The sequence below is a fragment of the Dendrobates tinctorius genome, unplaced genomic scaffold (genome assembly GCF_039654945.1).
Source record: "Dendrobates tinctorius isolate UK_male_01 unplaced genomic scaffold, ASM3965494v1 ptg000028l, whole genome shotgun sequence".
Lineage (NCBI taxonomy): Eukaryota > Metazoa > Chordata > Amphibia > Anura > Dendrobatidae > Dendrobates > Dendrobates tinctorius.
Window position 1 is genome coordinate 36,076,599 of NW_027361696.1, and position 26,570 is coordinate 36,103,168.

The window sequence follows — 26,570 nt, forward strand, 5'->3', positions numbered from 1 at the left end:
TGAGGGGCCCCGCCCACCAAATCGGATTCTGAGTGGCCCCGCCTTCCAAATCGGACCCTGAGGGGCCCTGCTCACCAAATGGAACTCTGAGGTGCCCCGCTCACCAAATCAGACCCTGAGTGGCCCCGCCCACCAAATCGGACCCTTAGGGGACTCGCCCACCAAATCGGACCCTGAGGGGCCCCACTCACCAAATCGGACCCTGAGGGTCCCCGCCCACCAAATCGTACCCTGAGGGGCCCAGCTCTCCAAATCAGACCCTGAGGGGGCCCGTTCACAAAATCGAACCCTAAGGGGCCCCGTCCACCAAATCAGACCCAGAGGGGCCCCACCCACCAAATTGGACCCTGAAGGGCCCCACCCACCAAATCAGACCCTGAGGGGCCCCGCTCACTAAATCGGACCCTGAGGGGCCACGCCCACCAAATTGGACCCTGAGGGTCCCTGCTCACCAAATCGGACCCTGAGGGGCCCCGCAAACCAATTGGAACTGTGAGGTGCCCCGCTCACCAAATCTGACCCCGAGTGGCCGGCCCACCAAATCGGACCCTGAGGGGCCCCGGCTACAAAATCGGTCCCTGAGGGGCCCCACCCACAAAATCGGGACCTGAGGGGCCCCACCTACAAAATCGGACCCTGAGGTCAAAGTGGCCCCTGAGAGGCACCCACAGTTAAAACGGATCCTGAGTTGAAAGTCTTGCAGGGGCAGCAGGCAAGTCTCTCTTAAAGGGGCAGCCCGGGCACCATTTCAAACCACTATTTGTAATTCCTTCAGGAAATACACATCTAGTTATTATTATTAAGTTGATTTCCGCAATTAATGCGGCCCGAACCACTACACGCACAGACTCCGTTGAGGTGTCGTTTCGAAGCCAGTGTCCATGAGAGGTGTGCTAAGTATTTTTCGTGTCGACCGGATTTGTAGTTTTTGCGCAATTTGCGTTTGAAAATTTTTTTTCCCGTCATTGGAATGCACTGTCTCCAATGCTTTTCAATAGGAAATGGCAAAACGTGCCCTGAGGCGATTGAAATGACAGTTGAGCTCATTGATATGCGCAGGCAGACCCAGTTACTATGCCAACGCCTACGAACTTCACTTGAACCCCAGCACAGAGCCTCTGCCACATAATATCAGCTCTTAAAGCGAAACCCACAGCACAAATGCAAATCTAGCTTCATCACATGACACATGCCCCTGAGAGAGAATGTGTGCGCCAAAGTGGATTTAAAAGAAGCCCAGTCAGCCAAACTAGCTCTTAAAGGGCCAACGCGCCAAAGTGATTGTTAAAGGGCCAGCGCACCCAAATGAGTCTTAAAGGGCCGACACACCAAATCGGAGACTGAGCCACCCCGGCCTCCAAATCGGAGGCTGAGCCACCCCGGCCTCCAAATCGGACAATGAGCCACCCTGGCCTCCAAATCGGAGCCTGATCCACCCCGGCCTCCAAATCGGAGGCTGATCGACCCAGGCCTCCAAATCAGAGGCTGAGGCACCCCGGCCTCCAAATCGGAGGCTGAGCCACCCCGGCCTCCAAATCGGAGGCTGATCCACCCCAGCCTCCAAATAGGAGGCTGAGCCACCCCGGCCTCCAAATCGGAGGCTGAGCCACCCCGGCCTCCAAATCGGAGGCTGATCGACCCCGGCCTCCAAATCGGAGGCTTAGCCACCCCGGCCTCCAAATCGGAGGCTGAGCCACCACAGCCTCCAAATCGGAGGCTGATCGACCCCGGCCTCCAAATCGGAGGCTGATCGACCCCGGCCTCCAAATCGGAGGCTGATCGACCCCGGCCTCCAAATCGGAGGCTGAGCCACCCCGGCCTCCAAATCGGAGGCTGAGCCACCCCGGCCTCCAAATCGGAGGCTGATCCACCCCGGCCTCCAAATCGGAGGCTGATCCACCCCGGCCTCCAAATCGGAGGCTGATCCACCCCGGCCTCCAAATCGGAGGCTGATCCACCCCGGGCCTCCAAATCGGAAGCTCATCGACCCCGGCCTCCAAATCAGAGGCTCTTTGACCTCGGCCTCCAAATCGGAAGCTCAATGACCCCGGCCTCCAAATTGGAGGCTGAGCGACCCCAGCCTCCAAATCTTACCCAGAGTGGCCCCTCCCACCAAATCGGACCCAGAGGGGCTCCGCCCACAAAATCAGACCCAGAGGGGCCCCTGCCACAAAATCAGACCCTGAGGGGCCGCAGCCACAAAATCGGACCCTGATGGGCCCCAGTCACAAAATTGGACCCTGATCGGACCCTGAGGGGCCCCAACCACAAAATCGGACCCTGAGGGGACCCAACCACAAAATCGGACCCTGAGAGGCCCCGCCCACCAAATCAGACCCTGAGGGGCCCCGCCCACCAACTTGGACCCTGATGGGCCCCCACCAAATTGGACCCAGAGTGGCCCCGCCCACCAAATCAGACCCAGATGGCCCCACCCACCAAATTAGACCCTGAGGGGCCCCGGCCACCAAATTAGACCCTGAGGGGCCCCGACCACAAAATTGGACCTTGAGGGGCCACGGCCACCAATCGGACCCTGCGGGGCCTTCCCACCACTTCGGACCCTGAGAGGCCCCACCCACCAAATCGGACCCTGAGGGGCCCCACCCACCAAATCAGACCCTGAGAGGCCCCACCCACAAAATCAGACCCTGAGGGGCCCCAGCCATAAAATCGGACCCTGAGAGGCCCCACCCACAAAATCAGACCCTGAGGGGCCCCAGCCATAAAATCGGACCCTGAGGGGCCCCACCCACAAAATTGGACCCTGAGGGGTTCCGGCCACAAAAATCAGATCCTGAGGGGCCCCGGCCACAAAATCGGACCCTGAGGGGCCCCAACCACCAAATCCCAGCCACAAAATCAGACCCTGAGGGGCCCCGACCACAAAATTGGACCTTGAGGGGCCACGGCCACCAATCGGACCCTGCGGGGCCTTCCCACCACTTCGGACCCTGAGAGGCCCCACCCACCAAATCGGACCCTGAGGGGCCCCACCCACCAAATCGGACCCTGAGAGGCCCCACCCACAAAATCAGACCCTGAGGGGCCCCACCCACCAAATCGGACCCTGAGAGGCCCCACCCACAAAATCAGACCCTGAGGGGCCCCAGCCATAAAATCGGACCCTGAGGGGCCCCACCCACAAAATTGGACCCTGAGGGGTTCCGGCCACAAAAATCGGATCCTGAGGGGCCCCGGCCACAAAATCGGACCCTGAGGGGCCCCAACCACCAAATCGGACCCTGAGGGGCCCCAGCCACAAAATCAGACCCTGAGGGGCCCCAGCCACCAAATCCGACCCTGAGGGGCCCCGGCCACCAAATCGGACCCTGAGGGGCCCCGGCCACCAAATCGGACCCTGAGGGGCCCCGGCCACAAAATCGGACCCTGAGGGGCCCCACCCACAAAATCAGGCCCTGATGGGCCCCACCCACAAAATCAGACCCTGAGGCCAAAGTGGCCGCTGAGAGGCACCCACAGTTAAAACGAATCCTGAGTTGAAAGTCTTGCAGGGGCAGCAGGCAAGTCTCTCTTAAAGGGGCAGCCCGGGCACCATTTCAAACCACTATCTGTACTTCCTTCAGGAAATACACATCTAGTATTATTATTATTATTCAGTCGATTTTCCGCAATTAATGGGGCCCGAACCACTACACGAGCAGACTCCGTTGAGGTGTCGTTTCGAAGCCAGCGTCTACGAGAGGTGTGCTAAGTATTTTTCGTGTCAATCGGATTTGTAGTTTTTGCTCAATTTGCGTTTGAAAAAACTTTTTCCTCAATGCTTTTCAATGGGAAAATGTTGCCACAGTGCTGAGGCGATTGAAATAGCAGTTAAGCTAATTGATATGCGCAGGCACACCCAGTTACTATGCCAACGCCTATGAACTTCACATGACCCCCAGGACAGAGCTTCTGCCACATAATATCAGCTCTTAAAGCAAAACCCACAGCACTAATGCAAATCTAGCTTCATCGCATGACGCATGCCCCTGAGAGAGAATATGCGCCAAAGTGGATTCAGAAGCCCAGTGCGCCAAACTTGATTTTAAACGGCCGACGCGCCTAAGTGATTCTTAAAGGGCCAACGCACCAAAATGAGTCTTAAAGGGTCGGCGCGCCAAATCGAAAGCTGAGTGACCCCAGGCTCCAAATCGGAGGCTGATCGACCCTGGCCAACAAATCGGAGGCTGAGCCCCACCCCCCAAATCGGACTCAGAGTGGCCCCACCCCCCAAATCGGACTCAGAGTGGCCCCTCCCACCAAACCAGACCCAGTGTGGCCCCACCCACCAAACCGGACACAGTGTGGCCCCGCCCACCAAATCGGACCCAGTGTGGCCCCGCCCACCAAATCGGACCCAGTGTGGCCCCGCCCACCAAATCGGACCCAGTGTGGCCCCGCCCACCAAATCGGACCCAGTGTGGCCCCGCCCACAAAATTGGACCCAGAGTGGCCCCGCCCACCAAATCGGACCCAGAGTAGCCCCGTCCACCAAATCGGACCCAGAGTAGCCCCGCCCACCAAATCGGACCCAGAGTAGCCCCGCCCACCAAATTGGACACACATGGGCTCCGCCCACCAAATCGGACCCTGAGGGGTCACGCCCACCAATTTGAAACCCTGAGGGGCCCCGCCCAACAAATCAGACCCTGAGAGGCCCAGCCCACCAATTCGAACCCTGAGGGGCCCCACCCACCAAATCAGACCATGAGGGGCCCTGCCCACCAAATCAGACCCTGAGGGGCCCCGGTCACCAAATCGGACCCTGATGGGCCCCACCCACCAAATCGGACCCTGAGGGGCCCCACCCACAAAATCGGACCCTGAGGCCAAAGTGGCCCCTGAGAGGCACCCACAGTTAAAATGGATACTGAGTTGAAAGTCTTGCAGGGGCAGCAGACAAGTCTCTCTTAAAGGGGCAGCTCGGGCACCATTTCAAACCACTATCTGTACTTCCTTCAGGAAATACACATCTAGTTATAGTGGTTTGAAAAAACCACTATATTGTAATCCGAACGCTGCTAACTTATTCTTCTTATTATTATTATTTTCCAGTTGATTTCCGCAATTAATGGGGCCCGAACCACTACACGCACAGACTCCGTTGAGGTGTCGTTTCGAAGCCAGCGTCTACGAGAGGTGTGCTAAGTATTTTTCGTGTCAATCGGATTTGTAGTTTTTGCGCAATTTGCGTTTGAAAAAACTTTTTCCTCAATGCTTTTCAATGGGAAAATGTTGCCACAGTGCTGAGGCGATTGAAATAGCAGTTAAGCTAATTGATATGCGCAGGCACACCCAGTTACTATGCCAACGCCTATGAACTTCACATGACCCCCAGGACAGAGCTTCTGCCACATAATATCAGCTCTTAAAGCAAAACCCACAGCACTAATGCAAATCTAGCTTCATCACATGACGCATGCCCCTGAGAGAGAATATGCGCCAAAGTGGATTCAGAAGCCCAGTGCACCAAACTTGATTTTAAACGGCCGACGCGCCTAAGTGATTCTTAAAGGGCCAATGCACCAAAATGAGTCTTAAAGGGTCGGCGCGCCAAATCGAAAGCTGAGTGACCCCAGGCTCCAAATCGGAGGCTGATCGACCCTGGCCAACAAATCGGAGGCTGAGCCCCACCCCCCAAATCGGACTCAGAGTGGCCCCACCCCCCAAATCGGACTCAGAGTGGCCCCTCCCACCAAACCAGACCCAGTGTGGCCCCGCCCACCAAACTGGACACAGTGTGGCCCCGCCCACCAAATCGGACCCAGTGTGGCCCCGCCCACCAAATCGGACCCAGTGTGGCCCCGCCCACCAAATCGGACCCAGTGTGGCCCCGCCCACAAAATCGGACCCAGAGTAGCCCCGTCCACCAAATCGGACCCAGAGTAGCCCCGTCCACCAAATCGGACCCAGATGGGCTCCGCCCACCAAATTGGACCCACATGGGCTCCTCCCACCAAATCGGACCCTGAGGGGTCACGCCCACCAATTTGAAACCCTGAGGGGCCCCGCCCAACAAATCAGACCCTGAGAGGCCCAGCCCACCAATTCGAACCCTGAGGGGCCCCACCCACCAAATCAGACCATGAGGGGCCCTGCCCACCAAATCAGACCCTGAGGGGCCCCGGTCACCAAATCGGACCCTGATGGGCCCCACCCACCAAATCAGACCCTGAGGGGCCCCGGCCACAAAATCAGACCCTGAGGGGCCCCAACCACAAAATCAGACCCTGAGGTGCACCTGTCACAAAATCGGACCCTGAGGGGCCCCAACCACAAAATCAGACCCTGAGGTGCACCTGTCACAAAATCGGACCCTGAGGGGACCCACCCACAAAATCAAACCCAAAGGGGCCCCAGTCACAAAATCAGACCCTAAGGTGCCCCGGTCACAAAATCGGACCCTGAGGGGCCCCACCCACAAAATCAGACCCTGAGGGACCCCAGCAACAAAATCGGACCCTGAGAGACCCCGGCCACAAAATCGGACCCTGAGGGGCCCCAACCACAAAATCAGACCCTGAGGGTCCCCGGTCACAAAATCGGACCCTGAGGGGCCCCACCCACAAAATCAGACCCTGAGGGACCCCAGCAACAAAATCGGACCCTGAGGGGCCCCAACCACAAAATCAGACCCTGAGGGGCCCCAGCCACAAAATCGGACCCTTAGGGGCCCCAACCACAAAATCAGACCCTGAGGTGCCCCGGTCACAAAATCGGACCCTGAGGGGCCCCACCCACAAAATCAAACCCAGAGGGGCCCCAGTCACAAAATCAGACCCTGAGAGACCCCGGCCACAAAATCGGACCCTGAGGGGCCCCAACCACAAAATCAGACCCTGAGGGTCCCCGGTCACAAAATCGGACACTGAGGGGCCCCACCCACAAAATCAGACCCTGAGGGGCCCCAGCCACAAAATCGGACCCTGAGGGGCCCCAACCACAAAATCAGACCCTGAGGTGCACCTGTCACAAAATCGGACCCTGAGGGGACCCACCCACAAAATCAAACCCAAAGGGGCCCCAGTCACAAAATCAGACCCTAAGGTGCCCCGGTCACAAAATTGGACCCTGAGGGGCCCCACCCACAAAATCAGACCCTGAGGGACCCCAGCAACAAAATCGGACCCTGAGAGACCCCGGCCACAAAATCGGACCCTGAGGGGCCCCAACCACAAAATCAGACCCTGAGGGTCCCCGGTCACAAAATCGGACCCTGAGGGGCCCCACCCACAAAATCAGACCCTGAGGGGCCCCAGCCACAAAATCAGACCCTGAGGGGCCCCAGCCACAAAATCGGACCCTGAGGGGCCCCGTCCACAAAATCGGACCCTGAGGGGCCCCGCCCACCAAATTAGACCCTGAGGGGCCCCGCCCTCAAAATCGGACCCTGAGGGGCCCCAGCCACAAAATCAGACCCTGAGGGGCCCCAGCCACAAAATCAGACCCTGAGGGGCCCCAGCCACAAAATTGGACCCTGAGGGGCCCCACCCACAAAATCGGACCCTGAGGGACCCCAGCCACAAAATCAGACCCTGAGGGGCCCCAGCCACAAAATCGGACCCTGAGGGGCCCCACCCACAAAATCGGACCCTGAGGGGACCCACCCACCAAATTAGACCCTGAGGGGCCCCGCCCTCAAAATCGGACCCTGAGGGGCCCCAGCCACAAAATCAGACCCTGAGGGGCCCCAGCCACAAAATCAGACCCTGAGGGGCCCCAGCCACAAAATTGGACCCTGAGGGGCCCCACCCACAAAATCGGACCCTGAGGGGCCCCACCCACAAATCCAGACCCTGAGGGGGCCCGGCCACAAAATCAGACCCTGAGAGACCCCGGCCACAAAATCGGACCCTGAGGGGCCCCAACCACAAAATCAGACCCTGAGGGGCCCTGGTCACAAAATCGGACCCTGAGGGGCCCCACCCACAAAATCAGACCCTGAGGGGCCCCAGCCACAAAATCAGACCTTGAGGGGCCCAAGCCACAAAATCGAACCCTGAGGGGCCCCACCCACAAAATCGGACCCTGAGGGACCCCGTCCACAAAATCGGACCCTGAGGGGCCCCGCCCACCAAATTAGACCCTGAGGGGCCCCGCCCTCAAAATCGGACCCTGAGGGGCCCCAGCCACAAAATCAGACCCTGAGGGGCCCCGCCCTCAAAATCGGACCCTGAGGGGCCCCAGCCACAAAATCAGACCCTGAGGGGCCCCAGCCACAAAATCAGACCCTGAGGGGCCCCAGCCACAAAATCGGACCCTGAGGGGCCCCAGCCACAAAATCGGACCCTGAGGGGCCCCACCCACAAAATCGGACCCTGAGGGTCCCACCCACAAATCCAGACCCTGAGGGGGCCTGGCCACAAAATCGGACCCTGAGAGACCCGGCCACAAAATCGGACCCTGAGGGGCCCCAACCACAAAATCAGACCCTGAGGGGCCCCACCCACAAAATCAGACCCTGAGGGGCCCCACCCACAAAATCAGACCCTGAGGGACCCCAGCCACAAAATCAGACCCTGAGGGGCCCCAGCCACAAAATCGGACCCTGAGGGGCCCCACCCACAAAATCGGACCCTGAGGGGACCCGCCCACCAAATTGGACCCTGAGGGGCCTCACCCTCAAAATCGGACCCTGAGGGACCCCGGCCACAAAATCGGACCCTGAGGGGCCCCGGCCACAAAATCGGACCCAGAGGGGCCCCGGCCACAAAATCGGACCCTGAGGGGCCCCGGCCACAAAATCGGACCCTGAGGGGCCCCACCCGCAAAATCGGACCCTGAGGGGCCCCACCCACAAAATCGAACCCTAAGGGGCCCCACCCGCAAAATCGGACCCTGAGGGGCCCCAGCCACAAAATCTGACCTTGAGGGGCCCCGGCCACAAAATCGGACCCTGAGGGGCCCCAGCCACAAAATTGGACCCTGAGAGGCCCCACCCACAAAATTGGACCATAAGGGGCCCCACCCACAAAATCGGACCCTGAGGGGCCTCACCCACAAAATCAGACCATGAGGGGCCCCACCCACAAAACTGGACCCTGAGTCATCCCGGCCACCAATAAAAACCCTGAGGAGCCAGGCCACCGAATCGGATCCTGAAGGGCCCTACCCACCAAATCAGACCCTGAGGCCAAAGTGGCCCCTGAGAGGCACCCACACTTAAAACGGATCCTGAGTTGAAAGTCTTGCAGGGGCAGCAGGCAAGTCTCTCTTAAAGGGGCAGCCCGGGCACCATTTCAAACCACTATCTGTACTTCCTTTAGGAAATACACATCTAGTATTATTATTACTATTCAGTTGATTTCCGCAATTAATGCGACCCGAACCGCTGCACGCACAGACTCTGTTGAGGTGTCGTTTCGAAGCCAGCGTCCACGAGAGGTGTGCTAAGTATTTTTTGTGTCGATCTGATTTGTAGTTTTTGCGCAATTTGCGTTTGTTTTCCTGTCATTGGAATGCATTGTCTCAATGCATTTTAATGGGAAAATGTTGCCATAGGGAAAACATGGGGCAGTCGTGAGGTGGCAGTTATGCTCATTGATATGCGTAGGCCAGGGCCGGCGGCAGCGCCCCGGCAAGTGCCGGGGCCCTGGCGAGATGGGAGGTCCCACTCACGCTGTCTGGGATACCCGCCGGCTGCCGCCAAGCCCCCCATGTACTGACCCCATCCTGCGCCCTCTGCGAGGGACCCACGCAGTGACGCAGCCCCTTAGGCTTTTTAGCCCTGTGGATTTTTCCGCTCCGAATGGAAGAAATCCGCAGGTCAAATGACCTGCATTTTTCCTGTGGATTTCTTCCATTTTTCCTGTGGTTTTCCACTGCGGTTTTCCCCCTGCAGATTTGGTGACAGGGGAGATGGAAAACCGCACAAAAGAAGTAACATGCTGCGGATTTTGTACCGCAGGAAAACCGCGTGGAAAAATCCGCAGCGTCTGCACAGCGGTTTTTTTTTTCATTGATTTTAAGGCTACTGTACATCACAATGTGGATATGCAACGTTTCTGCGCGGTAAAATCCGCTGCAAATCTGCATCGTGTGCACACAGCCTTACTGCCAGCAATGATCATCGCTTCCTTCGGCTGTAATCTTGTGTGCGGTGTTGACACAGGACCTGTGATGAGGTCACAGGAGGGGAGGAGTCAGGGGTCACATGATCAGGGTGGCTGCAGGACTCTGCTGTGCTGGTCGCTTGTCATTATGGTGCTGGTCTGGATGGATGAGGTAACGTTTATGTGTGGGACAGTGGGGTCAGGGAGGGGTTTAACAAGGTGGATGTAGCAGAGCTGTGTATGTACTTTGTGTTGGGTCAGGGAGGGGTTTAACAAGGTGGATGTAGCAGAGCCGTGTGTACTTGTGTGGGTCAGGAGGGGTTTTACAAGGTGGATGTAGCAGATCCGTGTGTGTACTTGTGTGGGGTCAGGAGGGGTTTACAAGGTGGATGTAGCAGAGCCGTGTGCGTACTTGTGTGGGGTTAGGAGGGGTTTACAAGGTGGATGTAGCAGAGCCGTGTGTGTACTTGTGTGAGGTCAGGAGGGGTTTACAAGGTGGATGTAGCAGAGCTATGTGTGTACTTGTGTGGGGTCAGGAGGGGTTTAACAAGGTGTATGTAGCAGAGCCGTGTGTGTACATGTGTGGGGTCAGGAGGGGTTTAACAAGGTGTATGTAGCAGAGCCATGTGTGTACTTCTGTGGGGTCAGGAGGGGTTTACAAGGTGGATGTAGCAGAGCCGTGTCTGTTCTTGGGTGGGGTCAGGAGGGGTTTACAAGGTGTACGGAGCAGAGCCGTGTGTGTACGAGGTGTACGGAGCAGAGCCGTGTGTGTACGAGGTGTACGGAGCAGAGCCGTGTGTGTACGAGGTGTACGGAGTGAAGCCGTGTGTGTACGAGGTGTACTGAGTGAAGCCATGTGTGTACGAGGTGTATGGAGCAGAGCCGTGTGTGTATGAGATGTACGGAACGGAGCCCTGTGTGTACGGAGCTGAGCCGTGTGTTTATGGAGCGGAGCCGTGTGTGTACGAGGCATACAAAGCGGAGCCGTGCGTGTACGAGGTGTATGGTGGGGAGCATTTATACCTCCCGAGTCCCAACCGTCCCGGATCCAGCGAGACAATCCCGGTTTTGAGAGAGATACTTTCCCCGCGGGACACAGGAGTACACAGCGGAGCCCCAAGGAGCAATTTAAAACTTGCACGTAACGTTCTACCGGAAGTGACGTGCTGGAAGCTGACCAGAAATTAGGTAATTTCAGGAGGAGATTGTGACGGAACCATGGAGGCACTTCAGGGAATGCTTCATATCCATCACCGTGTCCTCCTCTGACAGCGCGGACAGCGGGATCGCCTTGGAATCGGGGATGTCGGCCATGTGAGCGGATAATGATATATCCTGCACCAGGAGGCTCAGGTAGGAACTACAATGGGAGCTGGGCTGCTATAGTATCTTTATAGAATTTTTCTTTCTGTTTCTTTCTCTCTCTGTTCTTTCTCTCTAATCTTTTTTTCTCTCTCTCTGTTCTTTCTCTCTCTCTGCTCTTTCTCTCTAATCTTTTTTTTCTCTCTCTCTGTTCTCTTTCTTTCTGTCTCTGTTCTTTCTCTCTCTCTCTGTCTGTTCTCTCTTCCCTCTCTTTCTCTCTCTCTGTTCTTTCTTTCCCCTCTTTCTTTCTCTGTGCTCTTTCCCCTCTTTTTCTCTCTACCTCTCTGTTCTTTCTTTCTTTCCCCTCCTTCTTTTTCTCTCTCCGTGTTCTTTTTTCTGTCGACTCTTTTTCTCTCTCTGTTCTTTCTCTCTCCGTTCTTTCTTTCCCCTCTTTTTTTCTCTCCCTAAGTTCTTTTTTCCCTCTTTCTTTCTTTCTTTCTTTCTTTCTCTCTGTTCTTTTTTTCTGTCCACTCTTTCTTTCTCTTTGTTCTTTTTCTTTCTTTTTTCTTTCTCTGTGTTCTTTCTTTCCCCTCTTTCTTTCTCTATCTGTTCTTTCTTTCTTTACCCTCTTTCTTTCTCTGTTCTTTTCTTTCTCTTTCTCTCTCTGTTCTTCCTTTCTTTCTCTCTGTTCTTTCTTTCTTTCTCTCTGTTCTTTATTTTCTTTCTTTCCTTCTTTCTTTCTCTCTCTGTTCGTTATTTCTATCTTCTTTCTTTCTCTCTCTCTGTATCTTTCTCTCTCTGTTCTTCCTTCCATTCTTTCTCTTTCTTTCTCTGTTCTTTATTCCCCTATTTCTTTCTGTTCTCTCTCTGTTCTTTCTCTCTCTCTCTTCTTTCTTTCATGCGTACACTACTAATCTGTAGCGTCCTTCACATGAACGTGTTTTGCCACAGAGCGAGTGTCCGTGTGGATCACATGCGTGTCCGTGTGATCCACACGGAGACAAGTCCGTTTTTGGCCATCACCACGGATGTCACACGGCATGAGTCGTGGTATGTGTTAAGGGGAGGCCCACAGAGACTTTTTCGCCCGGGGCCCTCAAAAACCTGGAGCCGGCCCTGGCGCAGGCACACCCAGTTACTATGCCGACGAATACGAACTTTACATGACCCCAGCAGGACACAGTTTCTGCCAGATAATATCAGCTCTTAAAGCGAAACCCAAAGCACAAATGCAAATCTAGCTTCATCACATGACGCATGCCCCTGAAAGATAATGTGCGCCAAAGTGGATTTAGAAGCCCAGTGTGCCAAACTGGCTCTTAAAGGGCCGACGCGCCTAAGTGATTCTTAAAGGGCCGGCGCACCGAAATGAGTCTTAAAGGGCCGGCGTGCCAAATCGAAAGCTGAGTGACCCCAGGCTCCAAATCGGAGGCTGATCGACCCTGGCCTACAAATCGGAGGCTGAGCCACCTTGGCCTCCAAATCGGACCCAGGGTGGCTCCGCCCACCAAATCGGGCCCAGAGTGGCCCCGCCAACCAAATTGGATCCTGAGGGGCCCCACCCACCTAATCAGACCCTGAGGGGCTCCACAGGCCAAAGTGGCCCCTGAGAGGCACCCACAGTTAAAACGGATCCTGAGTTGAAAGTCTTGCAGGGGCAGCAGGCAAGTCTCTCTTAAAGGTGCAGCCCGGGCACCATTTCAAACCACTATCTGTACTTCCTTCAGGAAATACACATCTAGTTTCATAGTGAATTCCCATTACACAGTTTTTTTCCAATAGTATCCCCCAACTTCACAGTGACCCCCCAACACAATATCATACCCCAGTAGTCACACTCCTACACAGTATGGTGTCCCAAATTACCCCCACAATCTTCCCCACAATATGAAGATACCACAGATCCCCCACACTATAAAATATCCCCATAGCATGATGCCCCCACACAATATCATGCCACAACAGTATGACACCCAATATCACACAGTGAATGATCCGTCTACAGCTTCCCCAACAATACAATGCCCCCTCACAATATTATGCGCACACATTCCCCTACACACAGTATGATGCCCCAACAACTCCGACACAGTGTTATGCTCCCACAGCCCCCCAAAAATATGATGCTCTTCACACGTGACTTTTCAGGTCAGTTCAAAAATGCTAATTCCAAACTGATATGCTTTTATTATTAATTTGGCTGTTTAAAATAGATTGCCACTCTATTTTTTAACATAAGGGGAGCAAAGCAGAGCTGACAGTGCTGTGAGAGGAGAGCAGCAAGAGGTTGTTGTAATGGCACATGCTTTGCTCTGCTTTTCTTCACAGTACTCACTGGCAGTTAAATCTCTTTGACCTGGTTAGACATGAGTCTTACCATATCACACAGGGAAAGTTACATTTGACCATCTTTAGGAGTGCTTACTTTTTTCCCTGCGTGACACTTCCTGCAGGGGTACTGAAAAAAGGTCCAGGTTCCAGATCCAATTAGAGATAAAATTGTGAATTCAATGTTAATCCATTAAAAAGATATACACATTTGTAAAATAAAAAATTAAGGTGGAAACCTTCGTGAAACCTACGCTTCTCAAACACCAAACATTCCTAATCCTGGTATGTTCATATGACATGTTGATCGTCTTTTATTACTTTTTGTGGATGAGTTGTGCTGACCAAAATAGCAATTATGGTGTTTCAAAAAAAAATTTTTTTAAGGCGTTGACTATATAATTTAAATAATTTTTGCATTTTGATAGCTTGGAATTTTAGACTAAGTTCACACTGGGCGTTTTTGCTGCGTGTTTTCCTTCTTTCTTTTAGTTCTAGCATTTTTCTAGGTGTTTTTTGCTGCGGTTTTGGCATGCTAGATTTGTCTCTTGTGCATGTTGATAAAGTTTATTATTGAAAAAAATTTCAATGAATGAAAATGCTGAAAAAATGCTGAGAGAAGTGACATGCTCTATTGTTCCAAAAAAAACATGCAACACACAAAATTCTGGTGCCAAAAAAACAATATGTGTTGCATGAGATTTCTGAGATCTCATAGGCTTTGCTGGTATTGTAAAACGCAGCTGAAAAATCATAAAGAATGCAGCAAAAACACCCAGTGTGAACTTAGCCTTACTTTTACACAGTTTATTTGAATGTTTATTCTTCATTCTTTTTAAACTCTTTTTTTAGCTTTATTCTTCATATTCCAATCCCCTTATAAAGTTGGCTCTGACCTGTTCTGTTAGAGGCGCATGTATAAGGCTGGTTTCACATTAGCGCTTTTTAAGCGCACGCACGGCCGGGGGTAGCTCCGCCCCCGAGCCGGCTCTCTGCCCGGCGTGCCCGCCCCTTGCTTGTAGCGCCGCCTCCTAGCGGACAGCGGCGCCTGCGATTGGCGCACCCTATCTTTAGCATAGGGTGCGCAGATCGTGCGCAGGCCGTGCGCTAGTTGCGCTTTGACCTGCGCTGCGCACTTTTGACAGTGCGCCGTGCATGCCAAAATCCGAAAAGTTCGATTTTGGCGCGCACGGCGCACCGTCAAAAGTGCGCAGCGCAGGTCAAAGCGCAACTAGCGCACGGCCTGCGCACGATCTGCGCACCCTATGCTAAAGATAGGGTGCGCCGATCGCAGGCGCCGCTGTCCGCTAGGAGGCGGCGCTACAAGCAAGGGGCGGGCACGCCGGGCAGAGAGCCGGCTCGGGGGCGGAGCTACCCCCGGCCGTGCGTGCGCTTTAAAAGCGCTAATGTGAAACCAGCCTTACTCAGCACAGTTTTGACGCTCAAATCATGGTGGAGAAATTATGGGTTTTTTTACTCCCTTTATTTATTTTTTTTAGTCAAGAAAGGGGTTAAGAAACAAATAGATGAAAATAAGCAAATATTTTTCAAAATATAGGGGTTAATAGGGGTCAATTCTGATTTGTGGTTTGCTGCTTGCCAATAGAGTGTGCATTAGGGTGACCACAAAAAATCGATGTCGGAATTTTGTCCGTCTGGACCCCACAAAACGATTCCCCTTTCCAGATATTGAGATAGCCAAAATTTGAGCTCGATCAAACGACGTTAACCCGTGCCGCTCGTCGCTCAAAGTTTGAAAAAATCCAAATTGAGGTATTTTAAGATTTAAATATTTTGCATAGTCTGTTAGACTATAAAGAATGTGCCAACAACATTGCAGAAATAGCCCTGACCAAATTTTCGAACCATTTGTGGTATTTGAATGCAGAGTTGGTGGGATTATCGTTTTTTGATCCCACCATTACAGACAATGAAAAGTTGTTAATGGCTAATAAATTGCTCAGTAGCACAGATGAACCATCAGAGCACGCTAGGGTTGTAAATCCAAAAGTTAGGAAAGAAAAATTAAAAGAGGTAGGAAGTAACCGACGTTAACGACCTTCTGACAAAAGATGAAGAACAAAAGCAATATGTCCTGCAAGTTGTAAGCAAATGCCGAGCATTATATTCTGACGTTTCAAAAACTACTTTAACAAAAGCTCTAGAATAGATTAGATAACTATGTAAAATTATCAACTCATGTAGGTTAGCGTGCTCTGATGGTTCATCTGTGCTACTGGGCAATTTATTAACCATTAACAACTTTTCATTGTCTGTAATGGTGGGATCAAAAAACGATAATCCCACCAACTCTGCATTCAAATACCACAAATGGTTCGAAAATTTGGTCAGGGCTATTTCTGCAATGTTGTTGGCACATTCTTTATAGTCTAACAGACTATGCAAAATACCTAAATCTTAAAATACCTCAATTTGGTAGCGACGAGCGGCACGGGTTAACGTCGTTTGATCGAGCTCAAATTTTGGCTATCTCAATATCTGGAAAGGGGAATCATTTTGTGGGGTCCAGACGAACAAGATTCCGACATTTTTTCCCCCCATATGAGATCCGGTCACCCTAGTGTGCATTAACCGCTTCTCATCTTTGCACTGTCCGTTCACATCTTTATAGCTTTTTGACCGGAGATGATGATCTTCAGCAACATCCCTGCTAAAAGAGCTGTAGCAGAGGGAATTGAGTGTTTGCAAAGCTTATTTAACTCGTTACTTGCCATGAACAAAGTGATCACAGAGAGTATAGCGTTAAGCCCCCGTCACACACAGCGATCTCACTAGTGAGATCACTGCTGAGTCACAAGTTTTGTGACGCAACAGCGATCTCACCAGCAAGATCGCTGTGTGTGACACCTATCAGTGACCGGCCTCCCTGCCGGGTATCGCTGATCGTTGTGGAAAGCCCTGGACATTTTCTTGATCGTTGGTCTCCCGCGGGCCAGCACGCATCGCTGCGTGTGGCAGGCGGGAGACCAGCCATCAGCGAGCTGGAGCTGGTAACCAAGGTAAACAGTGGGTTTCTAAGCGCCGCACCCCACACCACAAAGTAGTGTAGCAAAGCACCTTCAGTGGCTCCCTGCTTGGAGCATAGCAAAGCACCCATTGGTGGCTCCCTGCTTGGAACACGAAACGTGCTGGGAGGTGGGTGGAGTTAGATGACATTATAAAGAGCGGGAAGATTAGTCATTCAGTCAGTTGGTTAGAGAGTTGGAGAGAAGAAGATCCCTGGAGAGAGGGAAAGATGGATGGAAGTGCTGCAGCAGATCCCAGTGACTTGGGTCTGCTGGCACGGGAAAGGAAGAGAGAGCAACGTAGACAGGAAGCCTGACTCTCCATAGAGAGGAAGATCAGTGCGGAACGTGAGGAGTAAAAGAGAACAGAGGACGTGGGTTAGAAGAGAACCCGTCCTAGAAGTTCTAAGCGCAAGGCCAGGGCCCGGTCCCCGAGGTTATAGGGATACTAATGGTCCTGCAGCAGACACCGGAGGAATAAAGTAGTGACCACTTTATTCCCACACAAGACTTGGGGGCACAACAACAACATAATAGTGAGCTGGGACTTGGTAGCAAGGAGTCCCCAAAGCAGGCTACAGCTGTCTGCCGTTCAAGTAGAGTTCATAAGAACATTGGACAGGAGGAACTCCAGTGTAACTCAGTACTAGGAGTACTTTATCTATAGGCGCTATAAGAGGAGACGTTCAGAAAGGTACATATTGGCAGAGTGTTGGAAAGGAGTATTCCATCTGGCCTGGAGGTTGACTGAGTCCCTGACCCGGAGGACACGGCACGGAGGCAGGCACCTGTTTGTACAACAGACTGTGAGTAAAGGTTTGGAACTACATGCCCTGGTGTCCTCCACTTATTCCTGTGCCAAACTGCCCAGTACTCCTACATCTCTTGTACCTGACACTGCACCATCTACGTGTCACTCCATTTACTCTGCCCTGGGACTACAGCCCTGCCTGTGGAGGGCTATACCATCACTGCTGCACCACACCATCTGTCCCAGAGGATCTGTCTGCAGCGTCGACTTATATCTTCATTGCCGAACACCACAGGTGGCGTCACAAATCACTTATAAACTTTCATCACCACAAGCACACTGAAACAACCCCTTTTACAATGGGCTCCCAGGGCTACGGACTGGGTCACAGCTGCCGTGACATCTCCTATTGAAGCTCATCGGGCTCGGTACCGAGTACCCTACAGCCCTGGGAGGGCGACCCATTATTTGGCGTCACGAATAGGACAACGAGACCCGATGCCATCGGGTTCTGTGTGCCTAATACTCGAATCTTTTGAAAATGTGCAGAAGACCCAATTTAATAGACTGTGAAATGAATGTTTAAAATGGCCACCGGTGCGGTGAAGAAGGGCGTGGTAATATGGGTGGTCCTAAGAAAAGAGCGCGGACTGTCCTGGGCCTCCCCTGTCTGAACTTCTATGCGACAGCAACATGGCCCACCCCCCGAGGGGTTCGTATACTGGCTTGGTATGGAGGAGTAGGAAGAAGACGCCGCCCCCAGAAGGAGGAGCGGATGCCAGTGGCGGGAAAAGAGCCAAGGAAGGAGGAAGAATGCCAGAACACCATCTTGGAAGGAGAAGGGTGGAGGCCTGTGGAGTGCATGGAGGATGAGTTGGATCTCCCCGGCGTTATGGCTGAAGGCTCCGACCCCGTCTCCGGGATGAACCGCCAACAGCTGGAGGACAAGATAACCCAGCTGATGGGCCACCTGCGACTGAGGCAGGAAGCATTATGGACACTGAACCTGCAGCACGCCCAGGAGGGGCCTGCACCTGCGGTACCCGCATCACCAGTACCTGTCACCGCTGAACCGGATCTCCCCCAGGAAGACCCGGTAGCACCTGCAATGACCCTGGCAGCGTCTGCGGGCATCTCCCTGCCGCTCCATGTTGCCAAGGGGGCCGAAGCAGAGGAAGAAGAGCTTCCGCCTGGACCTGACGCGGCTGCGCAGAGCCCACCAGAGACCCCCGCGGACCCGGAGCCGCCACCTGTTCCGCCGGCACCTCTGCCGCCTCACCGGCCCATCCCGGTGGATATCCCCGCTGCCGCTGGCTATCTCCAATCTGCACCGGAGTGCCGCCAGGAGGCTCCAGGTACGTCTGGCGTCCCTACCCCTGGGAAGATCTTGGGGTGTACCGTGGTCGCAGCGGCTGGCCAGGTCGTGCTAGATTTGGTCTGGGACCGGGATACCAGTCCCCCGGGGAGAGGACCGGAGCCCCTAGCCATAGTACCATGGGCTAGGGTGGGCAGAGATCAGTCCCGGGAAGAGGAGGAAGTGGTGAAGGCTCACTGCCAGGAGACCATCCGACAACTGGCAGCCGAGCAGCGGGAGAGTGAACAGAGAAGGTTGTCTGTGCTGGGCCCTGACCTAGCCCGCAAAGAAAAAACCCGTGCTGGTCACTACGGTCCCCGGGATTCGGCAGGATGGGGCCAGGTTCTCAATGTGAACCATGAACGGGGGTTTGGCTTTATTTCTGACCCCAAACAGATCTCCGACCTGTTCTTTAGTCGGAGAGATGTGGAGTTCCATCTGAAAAAGGGACACCCTGCCCGGAACCTATACCCAGGGGACTACGTGACTTTCACCCGGCATGAGGGGTTAAGGGGGTGGTATGCCCTAAATGTACACAGTATTCCGGAGGAATTCATCGAAAGTTACAGGCAGAAGCAACCTGCTGCTCCTCCGCCCACAGTCCTCACCAAAGCCGTGCGGGTACCTGCCCCCATAAGCCAAGCTGCATCAGCACCAGTCCCGCAGCCAAGAGTACAGGAGGTCACCAATTTCACCCCTTGGGAGGAAAAGTACCTGCGGTCTGCCAACTCGTTTTTCACCCCAGGAGGGGACCACCACTAGTAACTTAAAGTAAACTAACTTTGTTGCCCATGAGGGTATTTGCACCATTGTGCCTGTTTTTTCAGTTTTCTCGAATATTTTTCTATTTTTGATTATGATGTTTATTTGTTGATCCCGTTGTTGCCCAGTTTTATTGGCAGCGTTTTGCATACTGGAACAGTGGAGATCATGGATGCTGAGTGATCCGGAACTGCCATTGTAAATAGTTTGCACCTCTTTAGGTGCTTTCTCTTGGTTTTACATAGGAACCTTCCCTTGAACAAGGACTACCTCGTTATAAGGACATTTCAAGACATAATGGCTGGACCAATGTCTATTCTTTGCACTTATGAATAATGCTTAGTATTTTTGAACAGGAAACTAGAAAATGATAATATGTAGTAACAGTATTAATGACAGGTTTTATAGGGTCCAATTGAGAAAGAGATATAGAGAATGTTTTATAATACATGAATAAAGATGTGAAAATTGAGTAAAAGTATGTAGGTGACGAACCAGGTGTTGACGGTTGTCACTCATTAAGAAAGTGGAAAGTGTAACAGATAACAAAAAAGAAATGAGTCACTAGAAAATGTGTTCTGATGGTGAATTTGCTTCCATAGCACTTTAAATTAGGTAGCATAACTTTAAATATAGAAAGACAGTTAAATTGTTTGTAACGTTCAAGAATGATTGCCTCTCATATTGAGAAGATTAGATAAGACGTGTTTATTATGCAATATAAAAATTTTGTATGTTCCTGTAATGTCAATTTTGTTTACCTTGCAGCCCGCGGACGTGCTATGTTTAACGGGGGGTATGTGGCACCCCTGAGGCTCAGTCGCCACAGAGGTACTGCACCTCCTCCTGAGGTGTGGTATCCCACCATCCAGGTAAGGTGGAGACTCCTGACCACGCTCCAACACCTGCACTCCACACCACAAAGTAGTGTAGCAAAGCACCTTTGGCGGCTCCCTGCTTGCAGTATAGCAAATCACCCATTGGTGGCTCCCTGCTTGGAACACGAAACCTGCTGGGAGGTGGGTGGAGTTAGATGACATTACAAAGAATGGGAAGAGTTTAGATTAGTCAGTCAGTTGGTTAGAGAGTTGGAGAGAAGAAGATCCCCGGAGAGAGGGATAGATGGATGGAAGTGCTGCAGCAGATCCCAGTGACCTGGGTCTGCTGGCAAGGGAAAGGAAGAGAGAGCAACGTAGACAGGAAGCCTGACTCTCCATAGAGAGGAAGATCAGTGTGGAACGTGAGGAGTAAAAGAGAACAGAGGATGTGGGTTAGAAGAGAACCCTTCCTAGAAGTTCTAAGCGCAAGGCCAGGGCCAGGTCCCCGAGGTTGTATGGATACTAATGGTACTGCAGCAGACACCGGAGGAATAGAAGTAGTGACCACTTTATTCCCACACAAGACTTGGGGGCACAACAGCAACATAATAGTGAGCCGGGACTTGGTAGCAAGGAGTCCCCGAAGCAGGCTACAGCTGTCTGCCGTGCAAGTAGGGATCATAAGAACATCGGACAGGAGGAACTCCAGTGTAACTCAGTACTAGGAGTACTTCACCTAAAGGCGCTATAAGAGGAGACGTTCAGAAAGGTACATATTGGCGGAGTGTTGGAAAGGAGTATTCCATCTGGCCTGGAGGTTGACTGAGTCCCTGACCCGGAGGACACAGCACAGAGGCAGGCACCTGTTTGTACAACAGACTGTGAGTAAAGCTTTGGGACTACATGCCCTGGTGTCCTCCACTTATTCCTGCACCAACCTGCCCAGCACTCCTACATCCCTTATACCTGACACTGCACCATCTACGTGTCACTCCATTTGCTCTGCCCTGGGACTACGGTCCTGCCTGTGGAGGGCTATACCATCACTGCTGCACCACGCCATCTGTCCCAGAGGATCAGTCTGCAGCGTCGGCTTATATCTTCATTGCCGAACACCACAGGTGGCGTCACAAATCACTTATAAACTTTCATCACCACAAGCACACTGAAACAACCCCTTTTACAATGGGCGCCCAGGGCCACGGGACGGGTCACAGCTGCCGTGACATCTCCTATTGATGCTCATCGGGCCCGGTACCGAGTACCCCACAGCCCTGGGAGGGCGACCCATGTACATTCCGCTTCACTGAGAATGAAATAAAAAATTATTGTAAAGATGTATGAACCACAATATTGTACAAATAGCAACTACAGGTTTTTACACACACAAAAAAATAATGAACTCTGCACTTGGAAAAATATGGCTGCCCTGTGTACAAGAATGTGTGCATTCACTTATCAAAAATGGTGAGAAATTGAGTAAGGGAGAATAACTTTATGCATAATGTAAGAAACGCTAATAAATGGAGATAATCCTATCACTCACCAACAATGGCTTCAGCATATTCAGATCCACATACGTTGCCTGATCGACAAGTCACTCTACTGCCCGAGCATGTGGAGGATTGGGAAATGCACTTTATACACGAGAGCGCGTCACCTATAGAGAACAGCACATCAGTCAGTGGATTAATCATTCATTACATTCTTGTCTGTCGAAACAATATTTGGCTACAACGTCACTGAGATCAGTGGCATTCAAGAAAAATCTTCAATCACATACTCAATAAATAATAAAGAATAAAAATACCATATGATTTTCACATTAAATTGTATCAGAAAACTTACTTGTTGCTGTGAGGGTCAAGAATAAACTGAGGATTCCAATCAGGGAGCTCATCGTTCTGTTCTTGAAGACCGGTGCTATCATGAAATGAGGATCCTTTATCAAGCAAATAAATTTATTAATGTTTTATTAGGCGGAGGGAAGATGAGAATCATATTAAACCAAATGAAATGGAAAGCAAACTTACAAAGAAACAAAAGTTGGATTCTGCACTCCCCACACGTCTTTGGACTCTGCAGTCTTTTTTCAACCATATGAAGCAAATGTGTCTTCAAAATAAAAGCTTATATGAACCACTTACCGAAATCAGAATTGAATACCTTGGGCCCACCAGAGACAATCATTCTTGGAGCCCAACATGCTGCTATGTCCGCAATATATAAATACTGTAAGACAAGACCACCAATTTTATGGTTAAACGTGCTGATAGCTTCCCTTTATATAAAACACAATGGGTACCATCCATCAAGAAGGCATTGTTCAGATATTCCTGATTAATGAAGAGGTACATGACTAGTGTTGAGCGATACCTTCCGATATCGGGAAATATCGGATCGGATTGGATCGGACCAATTCCCAAAAAGTATCGGATATCGCCGATTCCGATACCGGAAACCAATGCAAGTCAATGGGACAGAAATATAGGAATTAAAATAAACCCTTTCTTTCCTTGTAGGTTAATGCTACATGAAGGAAAACAACTAAGAATAATGTAGAATGTATTGGGGGAGGTGGAGGAGATATTAAAGGCATAGAGGTTTAGCCCAATCAAATGGAATAGCAGGAATTATTTTTTTTTTTAAGACGTTCGGAGTTACAAAGATATTGACTATGTTAAAGGGGTTGTGTAGCAATAGAGGGAGATGTTCAGAAAAGGCACATGTTGGCGGAGTGTTGGAACGGAGTCAGAGGTCGCGCTACATATTTTTCAGAGGAGTAAAAATACTCCTCCCAATATTTTTGAGGAGTATTTTTCACCACGGAGGAGTACGCAATTTGTATGAATTAAAATTGGCCATACAGGGGTATACATTGCCGTGCTATTAAAAAAAGGGTGGCCAGCAGAGATCCATCCAAAAGTCCGAGGCAGGCAGCAGAACAGAAGCCAAACAAATCCTATAATTGTCAGTAGGGTTTGTTTGGCAGATGGCACTTCTGTCATACGGCATACTCAGTCGGCACTTCTGTCATACAGCGAGCTGAGCACACTCACCCTGAGAACATGGCCGGTACTATGGAGCACGGAGCGGGGGGTCACGTGTCCTGAAGCCGTGCTGGCTGCACTACACATGCTGGGAAGCAGAGAGAGGGCGCGGGGGTCACGTGTCCGTACAGCCGCCGCTGCACTACACACGCTGAGATGCACAGAGAGAGCGCGCCGCAATGACGTCAGTCGTGTGGGTCACGTGTCCGTTACTCTACAGATGCGCTGGACAGAGCGTTTTAGCTGCAGTGATGACATGTCCACAGCAGCTTCACAGACAGCTAGACCCCGACCCGTGCCCTTCTAGCTGGCTTCGTCCTCATCGCCAGAGTTCTGCGTTCTAATCCCTTCAGTACGAGAAGGGGACAGGCCAGCCTGCGAGCTAGAAGGTCCAACCTGTTCCCTTCTACCTCGCCGGGACGGACCCCTGCCCTTCCACCTTGCCGGGGACGGACCCCTGCCCTTCCACCTCGCCGGGGACGGACCCCTGCCCTTTCACCTTGCCGGAGACGGACCCCTGCCCTTCCACCTCGCCGGGACGGACCCCTGCCCTACATTGCGGGCTCGTGCCCTTCTACCTCGCCGGACCCCTGCCCTTCTTGTACTGAAGGGATTAGAACGCAGAACTATGGCGCTGAGGATGAAACCACTGACCCTTGAAGGGGGGTGTGCGGTCAGAAGGTGTATGTCTATGGCTGATGCTGCTGTGTCGCCTCCTGTCCCCGGCACTTCCAGCAGGCAGCACGGTGTGAGAGTGCAGCAGACACCACAGAACACGCTGCCCTGCCCGACCGGATACGCCGAGTGGTGAGGCCAGAGGCCGGGGGCGGAGCCAGGAGGCACAGTAACTTCCGCGCAGCTGGAGAAACCTCTGAGGGGGAAGGGGAGACTACCATAACGAACAAAGATGGCTCCGGCTGGGGCTGTCGCCTGAGCGGTGGGAGAGGAGGCGGGGTGTGGAGGAGGACGCGCTGCTCACATACATGGCGGCGGCAGCACTGCGGAGGGTGATGGGAGGCTGCGGCCGCCGCTGGCTTTGTCCGGCCGCCACTTCACGGCTCAGCTCAGAGACAAGCACAGAGGGCGCGCCGCGATGACATGAGTCGCTCCGCCTCCGCCCCGTGGACGTATCGTACTAATCTGAAGGCGTTTTTTCACCTGCCTGTGCGTCATAGACGCCCAGACAGGCGTTAATGCGACCTCTGAATGGAGTGCTTCATCTAGCTTGGAGGTTGACTGAGCCCCTGGCCCGGAGGACATGGCACGGATGCGGGCACCTGTATGCACAACAGACTGTGAGTTAAGCTTTGGAACTACATGCCCTGGTGTCCTCCAGTTATTCCTGCGCCAACACACTCAGCACTGGTACATCTCTGTGCCTAGCACTGCACCATCTACGTCTCTTCACTACCTCTCCATCTACACTGCCCTGGGACTACAGCCCTACCTGTGGAGGGCCACAACATCATTGCTGCACCACAACATCTGTCCCAGAGGATCTGTCTGCAGCGTCGGCTTAACATCTTCATTGCCGAACACCACAGGTGGCGTCACGAATCATTCACTCATAATCTTTAATCATCCTCCACACGTTCAACATTTCCCTTTGACAATGGACGACCAGGGCCACGGACCGGGTCACAGCTATCGTGACATCTCCCATTGAAACCAACGGGCCCGGTACCGAGTACCCCACCAGCCCTGGCGGGCGATCCAACTTGGCGGAAATACATAACAGAACAGGTTGTCCGGGCTTTTCACATAATCTCAGTGCATATCTAGGCTGCAGAATGCTGACAATAAGTAATTTACCTTCTGTGGCTAGTCTGCACGGTTTCCAAGATATCATCTCTTGCTTCTAAGATAAACGTCCGGGGGGGGGTGTTCTGGCATTGAAATGAGAACTGGTCGTTTCCTCCTCCCTCACTAGTTTCACTTTCCATAGATCACTGTTCAGCATGTGTCTGGGGGAGGAGCAGCTGGGTGGTCTGCTCTCAGCCAATCACAGCCATGCCATTAGTTAACATGCCTACATGCCTAACAGGATGTGCCCACACTTCTTAGGATTCCTCATTGGCTGAATCAAATCAAAATGGCTCATTGCATTATGGGAACTTCTGATTCTGGTATTCGATATGCAAAAAGTATCGGAACTCAGTATCGGAATTCCGATACCCGATATGTTCACATTAAGGAGAAATTTTCTTTGCCGCACACACAGTTAGGTTGTTCCTTTGTTACAACAATTAGATAAATATTTATACAATCAAGTAAGCTTATGCATTTTTGTTTATAAGTATTTGTAATTAATCATAGAAACATTGAGAACAAAAGTCGCTACTATCTGAGCATTTGTGCATTGTGATTACTCCATTAAGGATTAGTTAGCCTTGTCTTTGATTATCATGGTATACACATAGTATAGGGAGCTAAACCCAATTGTTATTTACCTTCAGCAGTGTGTATTTTACACTATTTAATCAAAGATGTGTTTCTTCTGCTTTTAGAACTATCGGGCCTTTTCCTAAAAATATTTAGACAGAAGTTTAAATAAATATAGCTAATGAATTTATGCTTAAGTAATGAACACTATTTGGAGATAATTTGTATGTAAAAAAAAATTAAAAAAGAAAAGAAAAAACATTCTGTGATTATGTTGCATAAAGCTTAATTCTGTGAGCATCTATCATTACATTTGTACTCCTTTTTTTAGAAATTTCCTTGTAAAAAGAATTTTATGAAATTTATTAATAAATGATTGGTTTTATTGATTCATTTATTTTTGCCTATTTGCCTTTGTTTTGTCTGCACAAATTTGTGGCAGAAATTGAGATATAATATGCTGAATTGAGGTGGCTATTAGTTTTGGACTATTTTGTTATGTGTACATGAAATCTGCGCAAACTGTTATGAATGGGTCACCGAGGAGGACAACAGAAAGCTAAGTCCCAGAAAACCAGATAGGTTGGTAACTATGCAGATTGCACATACCTGATCTTAACCACACAACTAGCAGTAGCAGTGGAGCGTGCCTACGATGATCTAGATGCCTCGTCACCGCCGGAGGACTACATAAGCCTAAAGCCAGAAAAGGGAAAACTAACTGCCCCAGAGCAGACCCCAA

At 51.8% G+C, this 26,570-nt stretch overlaps 1 protein-coding gene across 1 annotated transcript in view; it reads right to left on the minus strand.

Annotated features, from left to right (window-relative positions):
* LOC141085288 (phospholipase A2 inhibitor 25 kDa subunit-like) overlaps nucleotides 1-22,640 on the minus strand; it is a 123,651-nt gene extending 101,011 nt beyond the window's left edge. The window contains exons 1-3 of the mRNA XM_073570566.1: nucleotides 22,544-22,640; nucleotides 22,245-22,338; nucleotides 21,943-22,056 (exon numbers count right to left, since the gene is read on the minus strand). Of these exons, the coding sequence (XP_073426667.1) occupies nucleotides 21,943-22,056; nucleotides 22,245-22,326 (196 nt within the window). The 5' untranslated portion in view covers nucleotides 22,327-22,338; nucleotides 22,544-22,640. The remainder of the gene's footprint in view (nucleotides 1-21,942; nucleotides 22,057-22,244; nucleotides 22,339-22,543) is intronic.
* Between the last annotated feature and the right edge of the window lie 3,930 nt (nucleotides 22,641-26,570).